Here is a 22,576-nt window from a genome sequence, read left to right as displayed (position 1 = left end):
AAAAATATTTTAATTTTAGCCAAACTCATATAAGAATTTTGCTAAAATTGAGTTAGTATTATTTTGGTGCTTTGTAAATCTTAACAAAAAAATTTGAGTTGTATTGCTACGCCTAATTTAGTCTACCTTCATCTGTAAATATGTAGTGATAAATTCATTCAATGTTCTTATTTATCTTAAATCTCTTTTCAGGCTTTCTAAAAGAAACATAATATTATCTTAGCAACAAATGTTTCTTTATATAAGCTCTTGATACCTACCTGACCTAATAACTTAAAGCTTAACAGTTCAACTCTCAAGTCCTGAGAGGAAATAATTGAGGGTTGTCTTCATCAAAAGGTTCAATTTAAGCCTCATGGAACTTGAAGCTAGACATCATCATGTTGAAGGTAAATTCTGCTTTCTAAGCTGAGGAAGCCTACTGATGTCTACAAACGTAAAATCCGGGCACTATGTGGGTTTCAATATCCCTAGGGAAACAGGTCACAAGGCTCAGACTAGAGCCCGTTAAGGACTTGGGGAAGTTGGAATTGCTAGTCACCTAACAATGAAATTTCTAGACAGTAGGAAAATGCAGGGACCTAGGGATTGGAAACATGGTAGATTTTGATTTCAGATTTTAAAGGTAGTGGCTGTCCAGAACCAGAAGCAACAAAAAAAAAGGGTTTTTTTTAATTTTTTTTTTACCCAAACCAAACCCGAAGGGTAACTAGAAAAACAATTGACTACTACATACCCATGGTACTTTCCAGAACAATGAAAATACTCTATACCCCTTAAAATTAACTCAAACTTCAGCTCCACAAACACAAAAATAATCAAGATGTTACTCAGATTCAAACTTAACTATCAAAGTTGAACCTGGAATTTCACAAGAACAAATTATAAGCTTGAGTACCATCCGAATTAGCGCTTGTTTTTCCTAATAGAAAATTCTTATTGCATGCAGCTGGCACCAGCATTTCCCATCATGTAGCACACTTGTTGACAAAATTATGATTACGATGAATCCATGGTTAATTTCTTTTTGACATCATTCAATCTTCAAATAACAACAACCATGTTGATACTGTGATTCGGTAATGTTAGGTATATTAAATTAGTAAATGATTCATTCCGCTCAATGACCTTGGTTAAAACGTCTACATTCTGCAATAACAACACTCAAGCTGCTTGATTGCCCATCAGATACCATTTAGAACCAAAGCTGATATGCTCGCAGACAGATTCTTAACAATAGCTAGGTTTCATCATTAAACCGGCTATGAATTTTGGATTATGTAGGATGATTCCAAAGTGGAAGCTTTCTATGTCGCTTTCACCGGCGGCATCAGATAATACTTTTCTATGCTATTCTGTTAACACAGAGCTTCACTACATATACATATATACACACATACATACATATGCACACTAAGATTCCTGAATATTTGTTCATAGCTTTTGCTTCAAACAAACCAAGGCAGCACCCGATGGCTTATGGTTGGATACCTACTCCCGCTGCATTCGTATTATTCACCATTTTGACGGCGGCCGTAAGCCATGGTGCTCGTCCAAGGAAACTTGATGTAGCTCAAGTGCCAAGAAGAAATCTGCTTAATATTGGTCTTGGTCACACTCCTCAAATGGGGTGAGCATATTCTGTCTAACTTCATCAAATATGTGTCCACCATGTTCCTTTTTTTAGTATCATTTGACAATGAAGTGCGGATGAATGTTTAGTTTCTGAAGGGGACATTTTGTAAAAAAATAAAAATATAACAAAAACAATTATAGCAAATTCAGGACGCTCTAGGCATATTTAATACAATGCAGAAGCCAGTACATACTTTATTTGGGTGCTATTTCAGTTAACTTAGTTAAAATTCCCTTTATACTCTTAGCAAAAGATTTCATTTGTACTTTTGGTCATTATTTAGTCATGCTCATTTAAATTTGAGTGGCTGCATTTCCTGTGTTGCTATTTTACTGATTTGTGTTCACTGCAGATGGAACAGTTATAATCATTTCCCCTGCAAGATTACTGAGGAGCTAATTCGGCAGACAGGTAAGAAATAAGAAGTGTTTCATAGGGAAGGCTTGACATTTCTGCCAAATATGAGTTATTACTTTTACCATTTCCCTAAATTTTGACTGTTTAGTTGAATAACTCAATTTCTTATGCAGCTGATGCTATGGTTTCTAGTGGACTGTCAGCCCTTGGATATGAGTATATTAATCTAGGTAAGTTCTCTATTGCTTTGAACAGTAAAGTCTGATTGACCCAATAAGTTTTTTTTTTTTTTTTTTTATGATGACTATGTCCCTACAAAATTCTTGATTTTCTTAAATTTGTTTGAGCGTGACCAGATGATTGTTGGGCTGAATTGAATAGAGACTCTGAGGTATAAATTTTAACTACAGAACTTCTTATCAATTGGGATTCCTTGAGACTGATGAATCTATTATCTGTTGTTTTCAATTTATCTGCTATGTCTATGCCAATATTTTTTTGTCAATCATTGCATCTTTATGTTTTAAATACTTAAACTAAATTGCTAGAGACCTAAGACTTCGTTTGATGAAGTTAGATGAAACTTGAAACTTCTGGACCTAAGATATTGAAGCTTTCCTTGGTATCTTTCTTAATTTGTTCCAGTCTCTGGAGGTTTGATTTTTCCCGAGCCTAGACGATTTCTTCTTGCTAGCGCTCTTGCAGAAAGTTTGCTGTAACACTGCTAGCTAGTTGTTGTACGTGTTTGCATGTAACACGAATTTATCAAACGTCTAAGCAAATTAATGTCCAAAAATGCTGCATGTAATCTTTGCTAACAGGGCAACTTAGTGGCAAAAGCTTCTCTTTTTCCCTCTGGGATGAAGGCACTGGCAGATTACGTCCATAGCAAGGGGCTTAAGATCGGGATTTATGCTGATGCTGGGTATCAAGCTACATCCATCAATATTCAACTACAATGCTAAAACGTTCTTTGGTACCAAAAGCTATTCCATATATTTATTAGCCCCTAAATCCTGATTTGTTTTTTCAGGACTTTAACGTGCAGTAAGCAAATGCCAGGGTCTCTTGGTCATGAGCAACAAGATGCTAACACCTTTGCTTCTTGGGTACGTTATTAACAATTGCTGCATATTTAAGCTCTGAGGGATCCAGGATTTTTTCAAGGTGTCCACATATATATATATATATATATATATTTATATATATAAACTGCCAACAAATTTATTAATTTTAACGGAAATGATGTCTAGGAAAAAAATTCTAGAGTTGTCTAAGGAAAGATTTTCTTTCAAATTTTCTTATTTTCCAATATTTGGTGTGTCAATGCACACTTTACCTATATACGTGGATCTGCCTCTTAAAGATAGCCCAGATGGACCATACCTATTAATCTTCTGTCCTGACTCCAGAGTTAATATTATTCCAAGTTAATTTACAATTTGTTTTTTGGTCTGTTACACATCCAAGTTTCTGTGTGTTGATTAGTTCTTCATTTTGCACCATTGTATGAGACGAGGTTCAGGTTAATCTTGCTTGGCTCGTTTTTCAGGGTATTGACTATCTAAAATATGACAATTGCCACAACCAAGGAGTGAGCCCACAGGAAAGGTATACTAAAGATGAAAAGAAATTCTACCATCTGTTTATTATAGTGAGAATTTGTTAATGATTCCTTGGTGACAGATATTCAAAGATGGGCAAAGCTCTTCTAAACACCGGTAGACCTATCTTCTACTCTCTTTGCGAATGGTATGACTATTTGTCTAATTCCTTCCTTTCCATTTTTTTCCTGGTTCTACCAAATTCCTTTTCCATTGCAGACAACATGTATAAGATATATAATCATTTATAGGGGCTTCGAAGACCCAGCAACTTGGGCACCTAGCATTGGGAATAGTTGGAGAACAACTGGAGACATCAAGGATACTTGGGAGAGGTAAAAGGACAGTATATATGAAATATACACCTGAAATTAATGAGAATTCAAGCTATTAGTGAACAAATGCTAATCTTCCCATAACATTGTGATTTATGAGACAACTACTCTCTTTTGCTAGTATGATATCGCGTGCTGATATTAATGATAAATGGACTTCTTATGCTGGACCTGGAGGATGGAATGGTATGGTTAGACCGATCTTGTTCTTAGATACCAGCTAGTGACGATTGATTATTTGACTTGAGTAAACAAATCAAAACAATGCTGTACATTTTTCTCTTGGCTTCTAAATCTTAGACCCAGACATGCTTGAGGTAGGCAATGGAGGAATGTCAACAGAAGAATACCGCTCTCACTTCAGCTTATGGGCTTTAGCTAAGGTCCTTGAATTTATGATTCATTCCCACAAATCTCAAAATCAAACAGTGCAATCCTTAATGAATATCATTTGACTATGATGGTATAGGCTCCACTTATTCTTGGGTGCGATATCCGTTCCATGGATGATGACACATTCGAATTGCTTAGCAACAAGGAGGTTATAGCTGTTAATCAAGGTAACCAATATAATCATCCATCTCATTTTTCTTTTAGTACGTTCACATTCATGCTGTAAAACGCATCAATCTGGATTCTGGACAAGAAATGAAAGCTATATCACCTTTTCTGGTACTGTTCATTTAACAGATAAGCTGGGGGTTCAAGGGAAGAAGGTCAGAAAGACTGGAGATCTGGAGGTTAGAGTTTTTCATTTATTTGACATTGAAGCATCAAATTTCACACGCCTTAACTGCTTTCCTCTCCCATGTGTTATATGTAAAGGTGTGGGCTGGTCCTTTAACTGAGAACAGAGTTGCCTTAATCTTATTAAACAGAGGTTTATCGAGTGCTACCATAACTGCAAAATGGGATGACATTGGGCTCAACTCATCTACAGTAGTCGATGCTCGAGATTTGTGGGCGGTATGTAAAGCTACAGTTGCTTTTTTTTGGGATCAAAACTTTGATTTCTTTGACGTACATGTACTCCAAGCTAATATCAAAGTTGTTTGATTTTCTGGCAGCATTCAACTACGAACTCTGTCAAATATCAAATTAAGCGAACTGTTGAATCCCATGCATGCAAGTTTTATGTCCTCACGCCACAGTAGAATGTGATTCCCGTTGTTTAATTGGAACCACAGCAGAAATAAGGTTTTTTTTTTTTAAAATATTGGTTAAATAATCAAAAGAATCATTTGGGATCTGTCAGGAATTGTGAATCTCATTAATGTGAAACCAGTCATGAATTGTGTATCTCATGCATGTGAATCGCAATAATGATTCTGCAAATATATATATATATATATATATATATATATATATAATTGCATATATGAAATTAAGTTCATGAAATTTAAATTTCGATTCTTACATTCTTTTTCTTTTATTTCAAACTATTTTTAAATATATATATAACAGAGTTAAATACTATTGGATTATATATTATTTATATAATGAATCACTTTATTCATAATTTATTAATTTATCAAAATGATGATATTTTTTAGAAAAAAAAATAATGACTTTCTATCACGGGCCAAGAAAGATTTATGAAGTTATTCAAGTGAATTTTGTAGAGGTTTTTAGTAAAAATAATTTAAAAAATTAAAATCGAAAATTAAAATGAATAAATTAAAATGTCTTGTTATATAAATTAAATGTATAAATTTTAAAAAAAATTAATAAATTTTTATTTTTTTAAATAAACATTTTAAAGAAAAATTTTGATATAATTTTTACTCTTTAATAAGTGCTTATCACATTTGAATTACACATTATATTTTTAATAAGTGTTTTACATATTATTAATTTTTATATTAAATTTTATCAATTTATCGATTTATATTTTTATCAAAATTTTTATTAAAATGTTTGTTAAAAAAATTTCACAAACTTTATCTAAAAAACTTCATTTAAATTTTCTCTCACGATTTAATAAAAATGGCAACGGATACCATATACACAGGTACTCGGAACAATCCAACCCGATTAAATACGATTAGAGTATCTATAATTGGATTCGGGTAGTATACTTTCAACCCATCCAGATTCAAATAGGATTTGGGTAATGAAATTAGGGTGCTCACTATCCTAATCTAATTATAAATAATATATTTTTAATACTATATATACTATTTATAAATTAATTATTAATATAATACTTAACTAAATTAATTCATTAAATATCTTAATTATGATTTTTAATTTTAATTATTTAATCTAAAAATTTTAATAATATGTATTTAAAAGTCAAAGTTTGACTTAATAAATGAAAATTTAAGGGGATTCGAACAGCAAAAAATAAAAATATTTGAATAATTATTGGATTCAAGTATCTTGATAAATAATCAAATTTGAATACAAATACCTCAAAAATTATGGATATCCTAGTCATTCACATCCCTATTAATTAAACTTGACTAGTGGGTTTGTTTACAGTAAGATCACAATTTATTGAATTTTTTTTAAGGTATCTCATAAGAAATTAAAAAAATTATAAAAATTGAAAAAGTATTAAAAATGGTAGAACAAATTAACAGGTCAACCAAAAATATAAAAATAATTTTATTTATCTAACAAATAAAAAATATTATAAATTACATATTTTATATTTATTTTCATCTATTTTTATAAACAATGATGTTAAAATAAAAATTCAACTATAGTTATGACATATATTATTTTAATAAATAATATTTTGTTATTTCTTCAATATTAACAAATAACAATACTACAACAATAATTAATAGAAATTTTAGTATTCATCTTAATAGTTTTTTATTTTTTTAATTTTAAAATTATTTTTTAGTTATTTGTGTTATATATTTTATGATTTTATTTTGTATGATTTGTCTTTCTAGTCCTAAAATTTTATTAACATAAATCGTAAAAATTAAAGTGTTACCTCAAGTGTAGATAACAATCCAAGAAATGAGTGAATTGAATTATCTTCAAATTCTTTTCCAAAATTGGCCTTCAATAAATTTAAATGAAAATTTAAAAGAATAAAATCTTTGATGAAAATTTAATAACATTAACAATAATAAAGAAAATTAAAGCACATATAAATAAAAATAAAATAAAAGATAATAATAGAGAAATCAAATACAAAAATTTATAAAAATTTGATCATTCTTTAAAGGTACTTACATCCTTTTTCTTAGCTCTTCTAGCCAAACTGAATCCACTACTTGAAAAAATCTCTTAAAAAATACAATTCCTATATTTCAAAGTCAATATAGCAACATCTACTCTTTTATAAGATTCTACTAAATCCTATTAATTTCACTCAAGTGAATACCTTATCCCTTAACTCAAAAATCCTTTTTGAATAAAAAAAAATTTGCAAACTATAAAATACCTCTCAAAAATTAAGTGTTTGCTTAATTTAAATACAAAAAGTGATAAATGAAAAATAAATATAATTTGAATATAAGAATGAAAAAAATTAAAGCTCTAATCTTTAAAATACTTTAGAATTTTTTAGAAAATGAATGTAAGGCTTGTTGAGACTTCACAAGTGTGTTGGAATGCCCAATTAAAAAAAAAAAAAAAAAAAAAAAAAAAAAAAAAAAAAGAGCTTTTAGATCTTGAAAAATAATGGGAAATGAAAATGCATACTTTTCTCCTTTTAAAGTAGTCATTAAAAGTTGTTAGAAATAAATGATCGATCAAGTCCATTAGAAGATCAATTGATCTATTAGGAGATCAATTGATTCTTGAATTTCATTCAAATTTTAATCATTATAGTAGAAAGGATCAATCTATTTTGATAGAAAATCGATCTAGTTAAATTGATTTTACATACAAGGTCATTTTGGATGAATACTGCACTCTGAAGCTGTAAAACTAAATCTTGTTTTATATTATACTTATTAATTTACTCATATATTGAGTTATCCAACTCCAAATCATGATCCAATTAAATATTTAAAAACTAGACTTAAGATAATTTTTATCTATATAAAATTCATTATCCGATTCAATGTATAAAAATTATAATGAATTTTTAAAATTATCCCTTATACAGTTATTAGATAACTTGTATAGTCTCTAACAAAAATTCAAAATTTTTTTTTAAAAAATTTAAAATTTGATTTTATTTGATCTATTAAAAAGTAGACTTAAAAAACTTTTCATCCATATAAAAATTCAAACTTAAAACTTTGTAAATCAATATAGAAAAATAAAACAAATTTAATGTTGAAAAATTTTATTATTACAAAACAACTTTCTTAAGTTAATTCATTTTTTAAAACCGATATTATCAAAATTATACTAAGTCTAAGATTAATAAATTCACTTTAAAAACAACAATTAAACTTTCATTTAAGCTTAAATAAATAATTTTTAAAGATAATTTTGGTTTGAAAAATACAAAAACATAAAAAAAATTTTATTGAAACTTTAAAAAATATTTTACAAAGAATTATCAATTTTGAAATTTTGTATTTTTGATATAAACAACACCAATATCTTACAACTTTTAAGATATTTTTCAAATCAAATATCACTTTGAAAAATATATTATTTATTTAATACCAAAAATAATAAAACTTAAAAATATATACTAAATAAATCTTTTTCAAAATCTTAATTAACTTATTTAACTTAATGGTTTAGCATTTTAAAATAAGGATTAATTCAAAACTAATAAAAAGTTACCATTGTACCATTTTAATTGTATGATTTTCTTTCATAGATAGTTTAAATCAAGATGTGACATTTTTTACTACTACACAAATATTTTTACTACATAGTGGAAAATAAAATTATTACATAAATATTTATGTTAATAAATTTTTAAGACAAAAAATGATATAATAATGTCTTTCAAATATAAGAAAATTTTTACTATTCTTTCCACTTATTTACATTAGTAAAATTTTTATTATTTATTACCTATTTTTCTTATATATTTATAAAAATAATAATTAATTAAAATTTTACATTATTTATTTAATTATTTACATTACAATAACGTTTTCTTATAATTGTTCTTATTTTTTGTTATATTTAAAATTGTCTTAACTTTTTTTTTATTATATTAATTATTTTTTACACATTTTACGTCAAATGATACAAATTTTACATTTTTTTCTTGTATGTTTAAGTTGCCAAAATTTTTTATTATTTATTGGATATTTTTATTATATATCTACAAGAACAATAATTAATTAAAATTTTTGTTACCTACTTAATTATTTATATTATAATAAAATTTTTGTAAGATTGTTCTTACATTTCAACAATTTTAGAATTGTCATAATTCTTTTTTGTCTATTATGACATTTTTTACCCATTTTACACCAAATGATACCATTTTTACATTTTTTTCACTTATTTACATTACCTATTTGTTTTTAAAATTTTAGTTTTTGTAATATACTTGCAAAAAATAATAATTAATTAAAATTTTACATTATTATCATAATTATAATGTTTTATAATAATATACTTTTACGATTGTTCTTACTTTTGATTATGTTTAGAATTGTTATAACTTTTTTTAACATGTTACGATACTTCTAATCCATTTTACTCAAAATGATACTAATTTTGCTTTACTTCTTCCTTATTTATGTTATTAATTTTATTTTTAAAATTTTAGCTATTTTTCTAATATATTTAGAGGAATAATAATTAATTAAAATTTTACATTGTCAATATAATTATTTACTTTACAATAATATCTTCTCACTGTTGTTTTTACTTTCCATTATATTCAAAATTGCCGTAACTCTTTTTTAATGTGTTAAGATACTTCATAACTATTTTACGCCAAATTATACTACTTTTATGTTTGTTCTCACTTGTTTAAATTACCAATTTATTTTTTAATTTATAGTTATTTTCCTTAGCTATTTGCAAAATAATAATTAATTACAATTTTATATTACTAATATAATTATTTACATTACAATATTATATTATTATAATTGTTCTTACTTTCTATTATGTTTAAAATTATTATAACTCTTTTTAATGTATTACAATAATTTATAACTATTTTATGCTAAATTATACTAATTTTACATTTTTTCTCACTTGTTTACATTACCAATATGTTTTTTTAATTTTTACTAATTTTTCGTATATGTTTTACAAAATAATTAATTAAAATTTTATGTTAACAACTTAATTATTTATGTTACAATAATTTTTTTTTATAATTGTTCTTACCTTTAATTAGTTTTAGAATTGTAATAGCTCTTTTTTAATTGTAATAACGATTTTAAAGACCACTAGATGAAAATTTTAAAACAAAAAGAGTTATCATCAATATTTTTTAGCTAAGTGTGATGGATTATCTAAAAAAACTTGTCTATCTAATAAAATTTTAAATTAATTAAAACTTATTGAAAAAAATAAATTTTCACTTGATCTACGAAAATAAATTTGGAATAAAAAGTTTGATTACGTGTGAAAAAGAATTAATATTACCACAATGCCCATTTTAAAAACGATATCAATAAATCATATGTTATCCTTTTACTTTGATAAAACTAGCCTTAATTCTAATATTTAAAATAATTCCCTAAAAATTTTTATTTTTGCAAAAAAAAAAAAAAAACCTTTTATTTAGGAATAAAATGAAAATATCATGTTTTAAAAAATTCTTTTAAATTTCCCTATATCTAGATGAAATTGCAAAAAATATTTCGTCACTTGAGATTCTCATAATAGCCTTTAAAATCTAGCATAACATTCCTTTATAAAGAATAATCATTAAAAAACCCTCTAATATTTAAGTGAGATTCCAACAATTATGTTTACTTAAAAATATTAATTTTTTATTTCTAAAAAAATCCTTTTTTTCAAAATTTGTCTTTTTTTATTTCACATTTATTACCAACTATTATGCATGTAATGCCATATATGAAATAAATTATACAAATAAGATCACACAATGCAATTAATTTATTTTATTTTTATTCTTCTTACTATTATTTCTTTGATAAAAATATTTAAGAATAAAAAATTTCCTTGACTCCCCAATATCTAAATAAGATTTAGAGAATTTAATCCTCCATTTACGAAATTCTTATCATTATTTCTTGACAAAAATGAAAATGATGTCATTTAGTTAAATATTATTTGAATTCTCTTTAATATCTAGAGAAAGTTTCCAAAATCATTATTTTTAAACTTTATTTTACTTTTCCTAAAAATTTTTTTTTTTGAAATTATTACCTTACTACTTCACGTTTACTATTAATGTATGAAATGCACATGTAACAACATAAATTAAATAATGCATGTAATTATATATGTTCCTAAATAGATTTTATTTATGAGGGAAATGACATTTTTTGTGTTAAAAATTATTTATTTTTTTAACTCCCCAAGTAGAATTTAAAAATTAATTTTTCATTTTAAATATTCTCATAATAATTTTTTTTAAAAATGAAGATAATATTATTTTATGAAAAATAATTACTGAGTTCCCTCCAATCCCTAGATAGGACTTTAAAAATTATTCTTCACTTACAATTATTACCTTATTTTTTTTATTTCTAAAATTCTCTGTAAATGTCATTTTTTAATCATGAATGTTTTACACTTTCCCTTTTTATTCAAATTTCATTTTATTTTATCAATAACCTTAATCATCCATACAAAAACAAATTAAGGATATCTAGCATTAAAAAAACATTGAAATAAATAAATACTAGGTTTCAAGCCCTCACTTCGCTACAAGAGTAAAATAATGCTATATACTTATGATTTAACTATAGAAGTAAAATAAAATTATGTATTATATTTTCATACATGTTCTACACTATACAGTTTTCAACAGAGATTACAACAATTAAGTAAATAATTCATTCATCCAGATATTATTTGCCTAAGCTGATCATCGGACTTAAAAGCATAAAAGCATATACATCAGAGCAAGTCAAAGGAAAAACTAACCAAGTTACTCAATTGTGAAAAACTCATTTTTAGTTCCAACACCCTAACTTAAAGGTGCCAAGTAATTCGCCATTGCCTGACGCAGATACCCCATCTCTTTAAACTATAACAGGTAATTGTTAAACATGGAGAATTTTAATCCTTAATTTAAAAGATACACTTGTAAAATCCAAGGAAATCAGAGTGATAACATTTATTTTGCAATATTTGCAGCAAAAAAAAAAAAAGTAGAATGAAGATAACTACTTATTTGACCAACTAAAGTTGCACCATGACGTTTTGACAATTTACTTCTATCATGTGCAAAAATCAAAGAAACATGGGCAAAGAAAGGCATTGGGAATCCAAGAGCTTGTGGCAAAATATTGTTTAAATGCCAAGACCTGCTTCCTCGTATAGGTAAACGAAATCAGAGACTCCAAAAGCCACCAAACATTGAAAAAAAAAACTGATGCTTTTTAAGATTACCTTGTATATTAAGGCTTGCCTTAAAGTATTAGGTAAATGCTCTTCTGCTCTGAAATACCAATTTACAGAGAGTGTGAGGATAGAGGACCAAAATGATCACAAATAAAATCAATATTAAATTTAGTAAAATAATTAGACATTTCTAATTACCTTATAACATGTGAAATAACAATGGTAATATCATCAACTATAACGCAAAAGTTGTAAACAGGTTGGCCATTGCTCCTCATTATAACAAAATCTCTAAGTGTTTCCAATTTTCAGGTAACCTCCATGAGACTATCCAACAAAGTTAATGCTTGTATAACTAAATTAAAGTTAAGTAACCTTCATGACACTATTCAACAAAGTTAGTGCCTGCATAACCAAATTAAAGTTTAAGTATTATATAATCTATTGTAAAAGGACCACTGAAATTTAAACATAATGGTGCTGTTAAGCAAAAAAAAAAAACAAAACCCTCAAATTACAGACAACAAATTGCAGTTTACTGGGCAAAGGCTATTAAGGAAGAAATAGTGTAAAATGAAAAACATAAAATCAATTCATACCCTTTCCTTCACATAGCTGTTAGATGTTTTAAAATGAAAAAAATGGCTCGTACGAAAGCACAAACAGGATTGATAAAGGAATCAAAATAGCTCACCAGTACCTACACGCTGGGGCTCTGAATTCAAAGCCATAGCAGCTTCTTTCACAAATTCATTCAACGTTCCCTCTTTTTCATTTACATTACCTGAAACACCAGGGAGGAAAAAGAAAGAGTATTTTTTTTTTAAATATCAGAAAAACAAAAAATGACAAAGACCCATAATGCAAAATTTTTTAGTATAGAAACTATTGAGATTAGCCTCTTTGAATCTAACAAAATTAATGCACTCAATCCAACACAAATTTCTTCCTTTCCACACATGAAAATATATATAAAAAAAAATCCCAGTTGAAAAAGAAAGAAACCCAGTTTATTGGAAGTAATTAAAAGAATAACGACATTAAAAAAAAATGATCTTTTTCTTCTTGTTCTAAGTAACTAAACGGCTAACTTTTTTGGGTAAAATATAGCCTTCAAAAACTCAAGTGAAAGAGTAAAAGAAGGCATCTAAGTCGTCAATTCCACTAGAGGTTGTAGCCATTGGAGACTAGAAAAGCTATATCTTTATTGGAAAATCAACTGAGGATGATGTTTGGGTGGCATCAAAATGGAAGGAATACCCTTGCGACAAAGAAAGAGAAAGCACAAAAGAGAAGGAAATTGAAGGATTTACCTGCTCCTACCACTACTTAGAAGTCAGAAACGGCGGCGTTTTAATGCTTTTGTTAGCGAAAAACTTGTCTCGTTAACAGACAATGCTCGCTAAAAAAACACTAAAAATTGTACTGAAAGGAGAAAAGATAGAAAATCTAAAGGGGAGAGAAAGCATTCGAGAAAAGGGCGCGGCCATTTGATAGCAGAAAATGGCTATGGATTTTGTTGGCGTTTAAAGCTAAGAGCTTGGCCTTGGCAAAGGAAGAAATTGTGAGAACAGATAAAAGCTTCTCCGGAGAAGCTTTTTTAAGCGTAAAATTACCGTTCAATTTTTCTTTTTTACATTGCAATGTCGTCCCCTCGATACAAAACGAGACAACTTTAATATTAAATTATGTGGATATTTCACGTGGTTTGAGATTTTTTTGAGATCAAAAATAAGTTTTTTTATTGGGAATTGGATTTGATTGAGAAACTCTCAATAAAAAATTTTTAATTTGATTTAATTTTTTTGTTTAATTTTATTTATTTTATAAAGTAAAAAAAAATTCACAAATTTAAAAAATAAAAGTAAAAAAAATTAAAAATTAAAAAATCAAAGGATTGTGATTTCAAAATTTATTATGGATGAATTAAATAAAATCATATACTTAATCATAGAATAAAACCATGATCCTTTTCAAAATTAAAGAAATTTAATTTTTATAAAATAGAAAAATCATATAAACACACATAAAAAAAAATTATACAGGGAGTGAAGGTTAGCTGAATTATTAGGGTTCTAGGTGTTTTTAAAATTAGTGTAGGGTTTTAACGTTCAGGGGGATTGGACACATAAATCACATGGAAAAAAATTTGGGTCTTGATTTTGGTTGTTTATGAAATTAGGCATTTCCAATTTTTTTAGTTTTAGGGTTTTCTGGTTTTAACTCTTTTTTAGATGTTTTTGAATTTTTTTTTTTTTGGAATTAGGTTGGAGTTTTTTGGGATTCATTTGATTTTGAAGTTTTGTATTTAAATTCGAAGTTTTTTGAAAATTTTAAGGTTTTGTTGAATTTCTTTTTTGAAAATTTTCTTAGGATTTCTAGGGTTTTTATTTGAAAGTTTGAATTTCTAGCTTTCTATTAAATTTTTCGTTGCAATTTCAAAGTTTTCCTGTGATTTTCACAGTGGCTGAAGGTGTTTACGACGACCAATTTTTGAAAATTAAGAACTTTCTAGGAAAAGTTAAACTTTCTGACAATCGGTTGAATTTTCTTATGTTGGAATTTGGATTTATGGCTGAAATATGGTATTATTGAATTTCCTCGCAAGGCTTCTAGAAAGAGGCCAAAAAAAAATTCAACTCAAGAGAGAAAAGGAAGTCTATTATGAGAAAAACATAAGGTTTTTTTTTTTTTTACTTCTATACCAATAGAAAATGATGCTATTTTGCAACTGCTGACCTGCAAGGATCCGCCTGTTGGCCTAGTTATGATTCAACCCTCCATGCATGACTTGGTAACCCATTTTCTTCTAGCCATTGAAGTTGAGCCTTTAAATCAGTTAAGTTGTCAAGTCGAGCTGCCTTTTTGTCTTTGAAGCCAAGCTGATCCTCTTTTTTTGTATTTTTGTTATTATTCTTTTATTTTATTTAATTTTATCCTATTTATTTCAATTGATTTTCTTCTCCTTCCAAAAATAAAAAATGTTTTTTTAAAAAATAAATTCATAAATTTTATCAAATTATTAGAGAATTTTTCGTAGATTTAAAATTTTTTTTATGAATTCTACCAAACTAATGAAAATTTTCATAATTCTTTTTTTGTAAAAAGTAATAGAACAATTTTTACAAAATCTTACCAATATATTGGAGGATAATCTTTAACAAAAAATCTTACTAACATATTGGAAGACATTTTTAAGAATAAATTATTTTTACAAGTAAAAGTTTTTTACAAGAAAATCAAATGAATCCGAAGATGAAACCTCTTTAGAATGTGACAAATAGTCTCATTGAATACTCAAGTGATGAGAAAATATTTTTAAATTATTACCAATATATTGAGATAGTTTAAGAAAAATTTTTAATATTAAATTATTTGGTAAATTATAAATATGTTTTAAAGCTTGGATAATTTAAAATCAAACTAATACCATCCCTTGAATAGTCGTTGTAAGGGTGCTATAACCTTTCTTACGCGTAACCACACTCCTAAATCTAAATCTGCTTTCATAGACTAAAATTTACCTTTTAAAGATATCCGAATTAAATTTTAGATCTCTCTTTAAAATGGGATAGATTTAGTTATATGGCCAATCATAGCAAAGAAAAAAAATTGATGGCAACTTCTAAAGTTATGTCAAGCGATAGATACACGGATCTATACATTATAATAATTTGGTGACTCCACTAGGAAAATTGAAAGTCAGGCTAGTAAATAATTTTCAGTTATCCAAGCCTAGCCTAATAAATTTAAGATTTTTTTCTCCCTTGTTTGTATTTTATTTGTTTATTTATTCATTATATATATATACATATCATTAATTTGCACATACATAATAGAGCTCTACACCCAAGTTTTATCTCTTAAGAGGGAGTAAAATAACTATGTCTTCGTGAGATTTCATGTTTTCATATGGGCTTGCGAAAAACTTTGACTCAAATTAAACCCCTTCCACTTATAGCCTGTAATAGGTAAAGATTGGGGTAATTTATCAGTCTATAATGGACAATGATATAAAGAACAATTTGAGAACCTTTAGACTATCAAACCTTTAAACTTAGCATGTAAATAAACCCTAAGGGTCTAAACTAAGTTAGAGTCATGCTTTCCCTTGTATTAAAAAATCTTAAATATGACATATGATATGATATTTATTTTGCTTGTAAATTTATATATTTTCTTTGTATTTGCATATTAACCTTTTATGTTGTTTTCGTATATATTATTCTTTGTATATATCATATTTACTAACCTTTTTCTTTTATGTTGTATGCATGTATTTACACCATTAGATCCTTCTGATTGCATTTATGCATTTATGCATCTTTGCATCAATCTCATGCATAATTGGATGGTTCCATAAATATCATTCTAAATTTGGAACATAATTATGGGAAATCAAAGTTTAAGGATAGCTTGACCAACTCACCACTAGTATAATACCTGAGCTCGAGTCAGACAAATGAAGCAAGATAATGCAAGCCATATTGAAAAATTAGAAAAGGCCCAAAAAGAGATTAAAGGAAAGTTAAGTAAGATCCTTGAGGCATTGGGCAAGTTGAATAAAAAAAAGGTGATAGAAGAAAATATTTCACATAGCATTACTGATCATCTATATCCTCTGGCTTATGGCCCATATCAAGCCCAATCCACTCAAAGCGTTCTATCATAACAGTTTGTATTTTCAATAAGCTATACTTACTTAGAAATGCCACCAGTACCCAGCAAAGGGAATGTCCAAAATTACAACAACTCTGCCATTGCTAAAAAGATAATTGAACCGATCCAAGTTCCTAATTTGGATGTTTCAAAAGAGAAACTGAAAATGGTTGAGGCTTTGAAAAATTTAAAAGTAGATTACAAGATGAACATGCTCAAGGAGAAGTTGTGAGTTATTGAAGGGATAGATTTTTATGACTTTATGGATGCTACCAGCCTTTGTTTGATCCTAGATGTTGTGATTCTTCTAAATTTTAAAGTTTTAAAGTTTAAGAAATATAATGGTACCAAGTGTTCGATAACTCAGGTCACCATAACTGTCAAAAAATGGTTGCCTATATCAATAATGAAAAGTTATTAATGCATGTATTTCAAGATAGCTTTATTGGCTCAACTGTAAAGTGATATGTTCAGCTAGATCAAACCCCTATCTATTATTAGAATGAGCTTACTCAAGCATTTATTAATCAATACCATCAAATTATTGACTTAGCCTCTAGTTTTCTTTCTTTACAAAGCATGGAAAAGAAAGTAATAGAGTCTTTCAAAAAGTATGTCCAATGGTGGAGAAAAATGACTGCTCAAGTTCAACCTCTTTTGATTAAAAAAGAAATAACTATCATGTTTGTTAGCACCTTAAATGCACCATCATATAAGAAGATGATAGAAAACGTAACAAAAAATTTTACTAATATGATGATCTCAATGGTGATTATTGAAAATGCCATCAAGAGTGGCAAGCTTGAGGAATGAGAGACCAATAGTGACAAGAAAGTTGGGATGCCTAAGAAAAAGTTGAAGCCCAAGCAACGAGTTTTAAAGGGTAATAATTCAAAAGTTATGCTCTATATCCATTATATGTTCATTCTGCTTACTACTCGATAGTCAATAATATTGCATAAGTCCCTTACCAGCCTCATTATCTAATCATGAATAATAACTACCTAAGCCCTTATCAACCAACCTTTCAAACACCTGTATATAGGCCTAATCATGTCACTGCACTAGTTTTCAAGTCTAACAATCAAGCGAGTGGTTTGAAAAGATCTAGGGGCAACCAAAAGAAAGCTTGCATTGATCCTATCCACATAACCTACACTAAGCTATTCCCAGAATTGGTTAAGAAATAATGACTTGGTATCTCAAATTCTTTTAGAACCACTGAAGCCACCCTATCTCAAATAGTATAATGTTAATGTCACATGTGATTATCATAATGAGAATGTGAGTCACTCTATAAAAATTTACCTTACTTTCAAGCATAAGATGCACAATTTGATTTGAGCAAGTTCGATGAGCTTCAATGAATTAGAGAAGCTGAATGTCCATAAAGGCTTTTTGTCTTATCACCCAAAGGAATAATTTTAGGAAAGATAATAAAAGGCTTATTTAAATTGCTTTATCATTTTAAGATTTTTTTAGAATATGGATCTTTTTATATACTTGAATATTCATCTTATTTTTTTATCATTTTAATAAAAATGATAAATATGATGCATTTTCATGATATTTTCTCTTTTGTGTGAATCACCGTTATACACTTTTACCTTCTCATATCTTTTTTTTCTTATCTTTTTTTTTTTCAAATAATGAATGTTCAAATAATCATGACAATAATTTGATATTCTATTTTGAAAACATTATTAATGATGATATGATTGATAAATTAAGACTATTGATTCATTGAGATTGTTGAATAAAAGAAGATAAATTTGATGAATAATTTTATTTATTGAGAGGTGAAAGTAATGCACTACATGATATTTGAAATGGTTCATTTACAAGTCTATTCTTAGTCAATCAATATTCTCCATTGAAAGTATTCATGTTGAAAATGATAAATGATCATTTTTCTTTTATTATTTACAAAAAAAAATAAAATTATCCTTTGCTACCCCATTTGAGCCTATTGAAATTTTTTTAAAAAAATCTTAATTAAGGATCACCCCTATACTGGAGGAAAAAGTTTGAAAAGCTTAAAAAAATGAAGATCCTTGGTGATTTCAGAAGCAAAGCCCTTTTGTGTTCAAATTTTTCTTGAAAAATGATTAAAAATACAAAAAAAAAAAGAAGAAATTGATAGGGTAAAATATTAAGGTGTTTTACATGAAAAAATAATCTTTGGTTTGATTACCCTTCAAATATAATTTGCTTTATTAATTTCTTTCATAACTCTCACTCTAGTGTATATTACAACCTATAAAAGTCCATTTTAATTGAATGTGAATTTTCAAATTGAAGAATCATGTGTTGAACTAAGGCAGATTTGTCATTGAAATTTTGATCAAAGTATCATTGATAGATGAAGAGGAAAGAAAATAAAAAATGAGAGGGAGATGTGTAACAAAAAAAAGAAAAAACAGAAAGACTTAAATTGAAAACCCGAAGTAACAATTTAAGTGAAGATGAAAACTTGAAAAAATAGCTTCATGTGAGGATGCCAAGAATAAATATGATTATTGGCTCAAAGATCGATGATATTGATGGAATGTGTTTTTGAAAGAGAATTTTGAGTTGAAGTTTAAAATTATTTGAACAATCATTATTTTATATATTGGTATCCTATTTAAACAATCATAGCTTTTTGCTTTCATTTATCTTTGAGTTATTCCTGACCATACTTTCTTTTCAATAATGAAGACCCATTTTTCTTATTCTTTACCAAGTGTACATCCCTTGAATGAATTGAGGAAATATATCATATTTGTCATGAATTAGAATGATGACAAATAAGTGAATGGCAGTGTCCATAAAAGATTTTTCCATTCCTTTAAAAGAAATCCAAGATGGCTCAGTGATGAATACAGTGATGGACTGATCAACATGACCTATGAGTTGTGATAGACAGAGAAAATAACATAGATCAAATGATGAAATTAGTTTTGAGATCATTAATTTTAAGAAATTGAAAAAGAATATATAAGATGGTGGAGTCTTGAGAATCTTGTTACCATAATTGAAATTTCATGACATTGATTTAGTGATATTTGCATTACATATATTATGTTTACATTGTATTTAAATCCTTAATAATTACATTTGCATCATGATTGGGGTATACATTTGCATTATGTAAAGAATATTTGAATCATAGTATGACATTTGCATTATTGTTTAAAACATGCATTTAGATCATTTAGTGAGAATCTAGGTTGTTACATTTGCAACATGTAGAATACATTTGCATTGACATTTATTACATACAAAATTTGACTCTAATTGAAGAAAATTTTTTACTTTTGAATCCTCAAATGAGGAAGATCTTTCATAATAAGATTTTTTTTTACAAGAAAAACTTTTCAAACTTTTTAAACATATAGCCTTTATTTAAGTGAGCTTTTTGAATAAGAATCTTTGAAATTTTAGATAGAAAACCAAAAATTTTTTTCAAATAAGAATATTTAAAATTTTGGATGTGAAACCATAAAGTTTTAAAAATGAATCTTTGAAATTTTAGATGTGAAACCCAAAAATTTTTCAAATGAGAATCTTTAAAATTTTGGTTCTAAAATATTAAAAATTTTCGAATATGAATCTTTGAAACTTTTGATGTAAATCCTAAAATTTTTTGAATAAGAATATTTAAAACTTTGGATGTGAAATCCTGAAATTTTTTCAATGAGAATATTTGAATTTTGGCTATGAGCCTTGAAATTTTTTATGTGAATCCATGAATTTTTCATATGCTTTTGAATCTTTTGAATGTGAATATTTGGATCTTATATGTGAATTACAATCTGCAAATCTTTACGAATATGAAATTCTTGCGAATCTAAAGTTCTTACGAATCTGAATTCCTGTGAAACTAAAAATTCTTGTGAACCTTAAATTCTTGCGAACTTGAAGTCTTGCCAATATGAATTCTTATGAATATGAAAGTTATTGCAATTTAAAGTTCTTGCAAAACTTAAATCTTTGTGAATTTGAAAATCTTATGAATATTTGAAGTCTTACAAATCTGAAGTCTTATGAATCTGAAAGTTTTTTTGACTTTAAATTCTTGCAAATCTTAAACCTTACAAATCTTACATTCTTGTGATTCTAAATTCTTGTGAATTTTTTATTTTTGTAAATTTGAAATATTGTGAATCTTTTATTTTTACGAATCTAAACTTTTACAAATCTGAAACCTATGTGAAACTTGAAATCTTTGTGAATCTAAAACCTCTACGAAAATTGAAATCTTTTAGAATCTAAAACTTTTATGAATATGAAACCTCTGAGAACTTTAAAATATTAACAAACTTTTAGAATCTTTGTGAAAATTGAAATTCTTTCAAACCTTTATGAATTTTGACTTTTGATGAATTCTGAAATCATTACATATCTTTTGCGAATCTTGGAGTCTTAGAATCTATCAATTCTTGTTATGGGGCTTTGCGAGTCTTTGAAATTTTGTGAACCCTTCCAAATTGTGAATCTTTAGATTACAAAATTTTGATTTGTCTAAACCCAAACAAAAGATATCAAAAAGTCTTTGCGCAATTCTTGTTTCATACAAATTTGAATTTAAAAGTTATTGCAAATCTAAAGTTTTTGCACAACTTAAATCTTTGTGAATTTGAAAATCATATGAATCTTTGAAGTTTTGCAAATATGAATTCTTATGAATCTGAAAGTTTTTTTGAATTTAAATTCTTACAAATCTTACATTTTTATGATTCTAAATTCTTGCGAATCTTTCATTCTTGTAAATCTAAAGTCTTGTGAATCTTCTATTTTTGTGAATCTAAACTTTTACAAATCTAAAACCTATGTGAAACTTGAAATCTTTACGAATTTGAAACCTCTATGAAAATTGAAATTTTTGCGAATCTGAAATTTTTGTGAATATAAAACCTCTGAGAATATTGAATTATTAACAAACTTTTGGAATCTTTATGAAACTTGAAATTCTTGCAAACCTTTTATGAATTTTGACTTTTGACGAATTTTGACATCATTACATATATTTTACGAATCTTAGAGTCTTAGAATTTATCAATTATTGTTATGGAGCTTTGCAAATCTTTGAAATTTTGTGAATCCTTCAAAATTATGAATCTTTAGATTTCAAAATTTTGATTTTTTTGAACCCGAACAAAATGGATATAAAAAAGTCTTTGAGCAATTTCTGTTGCCATAATGTCTAGATTCATGGACCTATCGTTAAACATTGACTTGAGGAGTTGTTATCAATCTTTTTTGTTTATGTGCAATCAGCCACCTAAAGAATCTATCCTTTTAAGGAACACCTAAGCTTGACTAAGGGTCCATAAAAGAGTAAGTTTGGATCTATTAATCAAAATGAGGTTCGAGAGTTCAGTTACGAGTAAAGAAGGTTATAATACCTTCACAATACCCATCAAAAGATGATAGCAGTTTAATTTTCGTGTCATCCAATAAGTTTTAAAAATTTTATCAAGTAATTAATCATTGAAAATTATTCTTAATTAACTTCAATACTTTTGACAAAAAATTAAGAAAAATTCTCTCACCTTAAGAGTATGCAAGAAAACTATTGTTTCTCTTGCAGATGCTCCACTGTCGAATTATTTAACATT

The 22,576-nt window shown here is 27.1% G+C and overlaps 1 protein-coding gene and 1 long non-coding RNA gene across 4 annotated transcripts; one reads left to right on the top strand and one right to left on the bottom strand.

Moving 5' to 3' along the window:
* The first annotated feature begins 60 nt into the window (after positions 1-60).
* On the top strand, positions 61-5,197 carry LOC111315863 (alpha-galactosidase-like). Its single transcript, XM_022917880.2, has 16 exons — positions 61-389; positions 1,441-1,630; positions 1,989-2,047; positions 2,167-2,223; positions 2,350-2,384; positions 2,815-2,918; positions 3,027-3,102; positions 3,546-3,604; positions 3,680-3,745; positions 3,849-3,932; positions 4,054-4,118; positions 4,233-4,315; positions 4,402-4,492; positions 4,623-4,672; positions 4,758-4,898; positions 5,000-5,197. The coding sequence occupies exons 1-16, from the start codon at positions 356-358 to the stop codon at positions 5,084-5,086; spliced, it is 1,281 nt and encodes a 426-aa protein (XP_022773615.2). The 5' UTR covers positions 61-355; the 3' UTR covers positions 5,087-5,197.
* A 6,516-nt stretch (positions 5,198-11,713) lies between these two features.
* LOC149518895 (uncharacterized) lies at positions 11,714-13,925 on the bottom strand. Of its 3 annotated transcripts, none has more exons than XR_016342482.1 (4): positions 13,628-13,925; positions 12,513-13,098; positions 12,363-12,411; positions 11,714-12,277 (listed from the first exon to the last, which is right to left on the bottom strand). It is a non-coding gene; the product is annotated as an uncharacterized LOC149518895 (long non-coding RNA). The 3 variants fall into 3 exon arrangements; XR_016342483.1 differs by having other exon boundaries at positions 12,363-12,719; positions 13,009-13,098; positions 13,628-13,924; XR_016342481.1 differs by having other exon boundaries at positions 12,363-13,098.
* Positions 13,926-22,576: the final 8,651 nt, after the last annotated feature.

This window comes from Durio zibethinus, chromosome 5 (assembly GCF_047325235.1).
Source record: "Durio zibethinus cultivar Kanyao isolate XHJ-2024 chromosome 5, ASM4732523v1, whole genome shotgun sequence".
Classification (NCBI taxonomy): domain Eukaryota; kingdom Viridiplantae; phylum Streptophyta; class Magnoliopsida; order Malvales; family Malvaceae; genus Durio; species Durio zibethinus.
The sequence above is the reverse complement of the archived record's forward strand: the minus strand, read 5'-3'. Positions and strand labels throughout refer to the sequence as shown.

What these genes read in the sequence shown, in the direction of transcription:
- LOC111315863 (XM_022917880.2), top strand. Translation starts at nt 356, where the DNA reads ATGGAACTTGAAGCTAGACATCATCATGTTGAAG. An exon ending in ATATGAGTATATTAATCTAG is followed by an intron (nt 2,224 to 2,349) that starts GTAAGTTCTCTA and finishes GAGCGTGACCAG; the next exon opens with ATGATTGTTGGGCTGAATTG. An exon ending in TGGACCTGGAGGATGGAATG is followed by an intron (nt 4,119 to 4,232) that starts GTATGGTTAGAC and finishes TCTAAATCTTAG; the next exon opens with ACCCAGACATGCTTGAGGTA.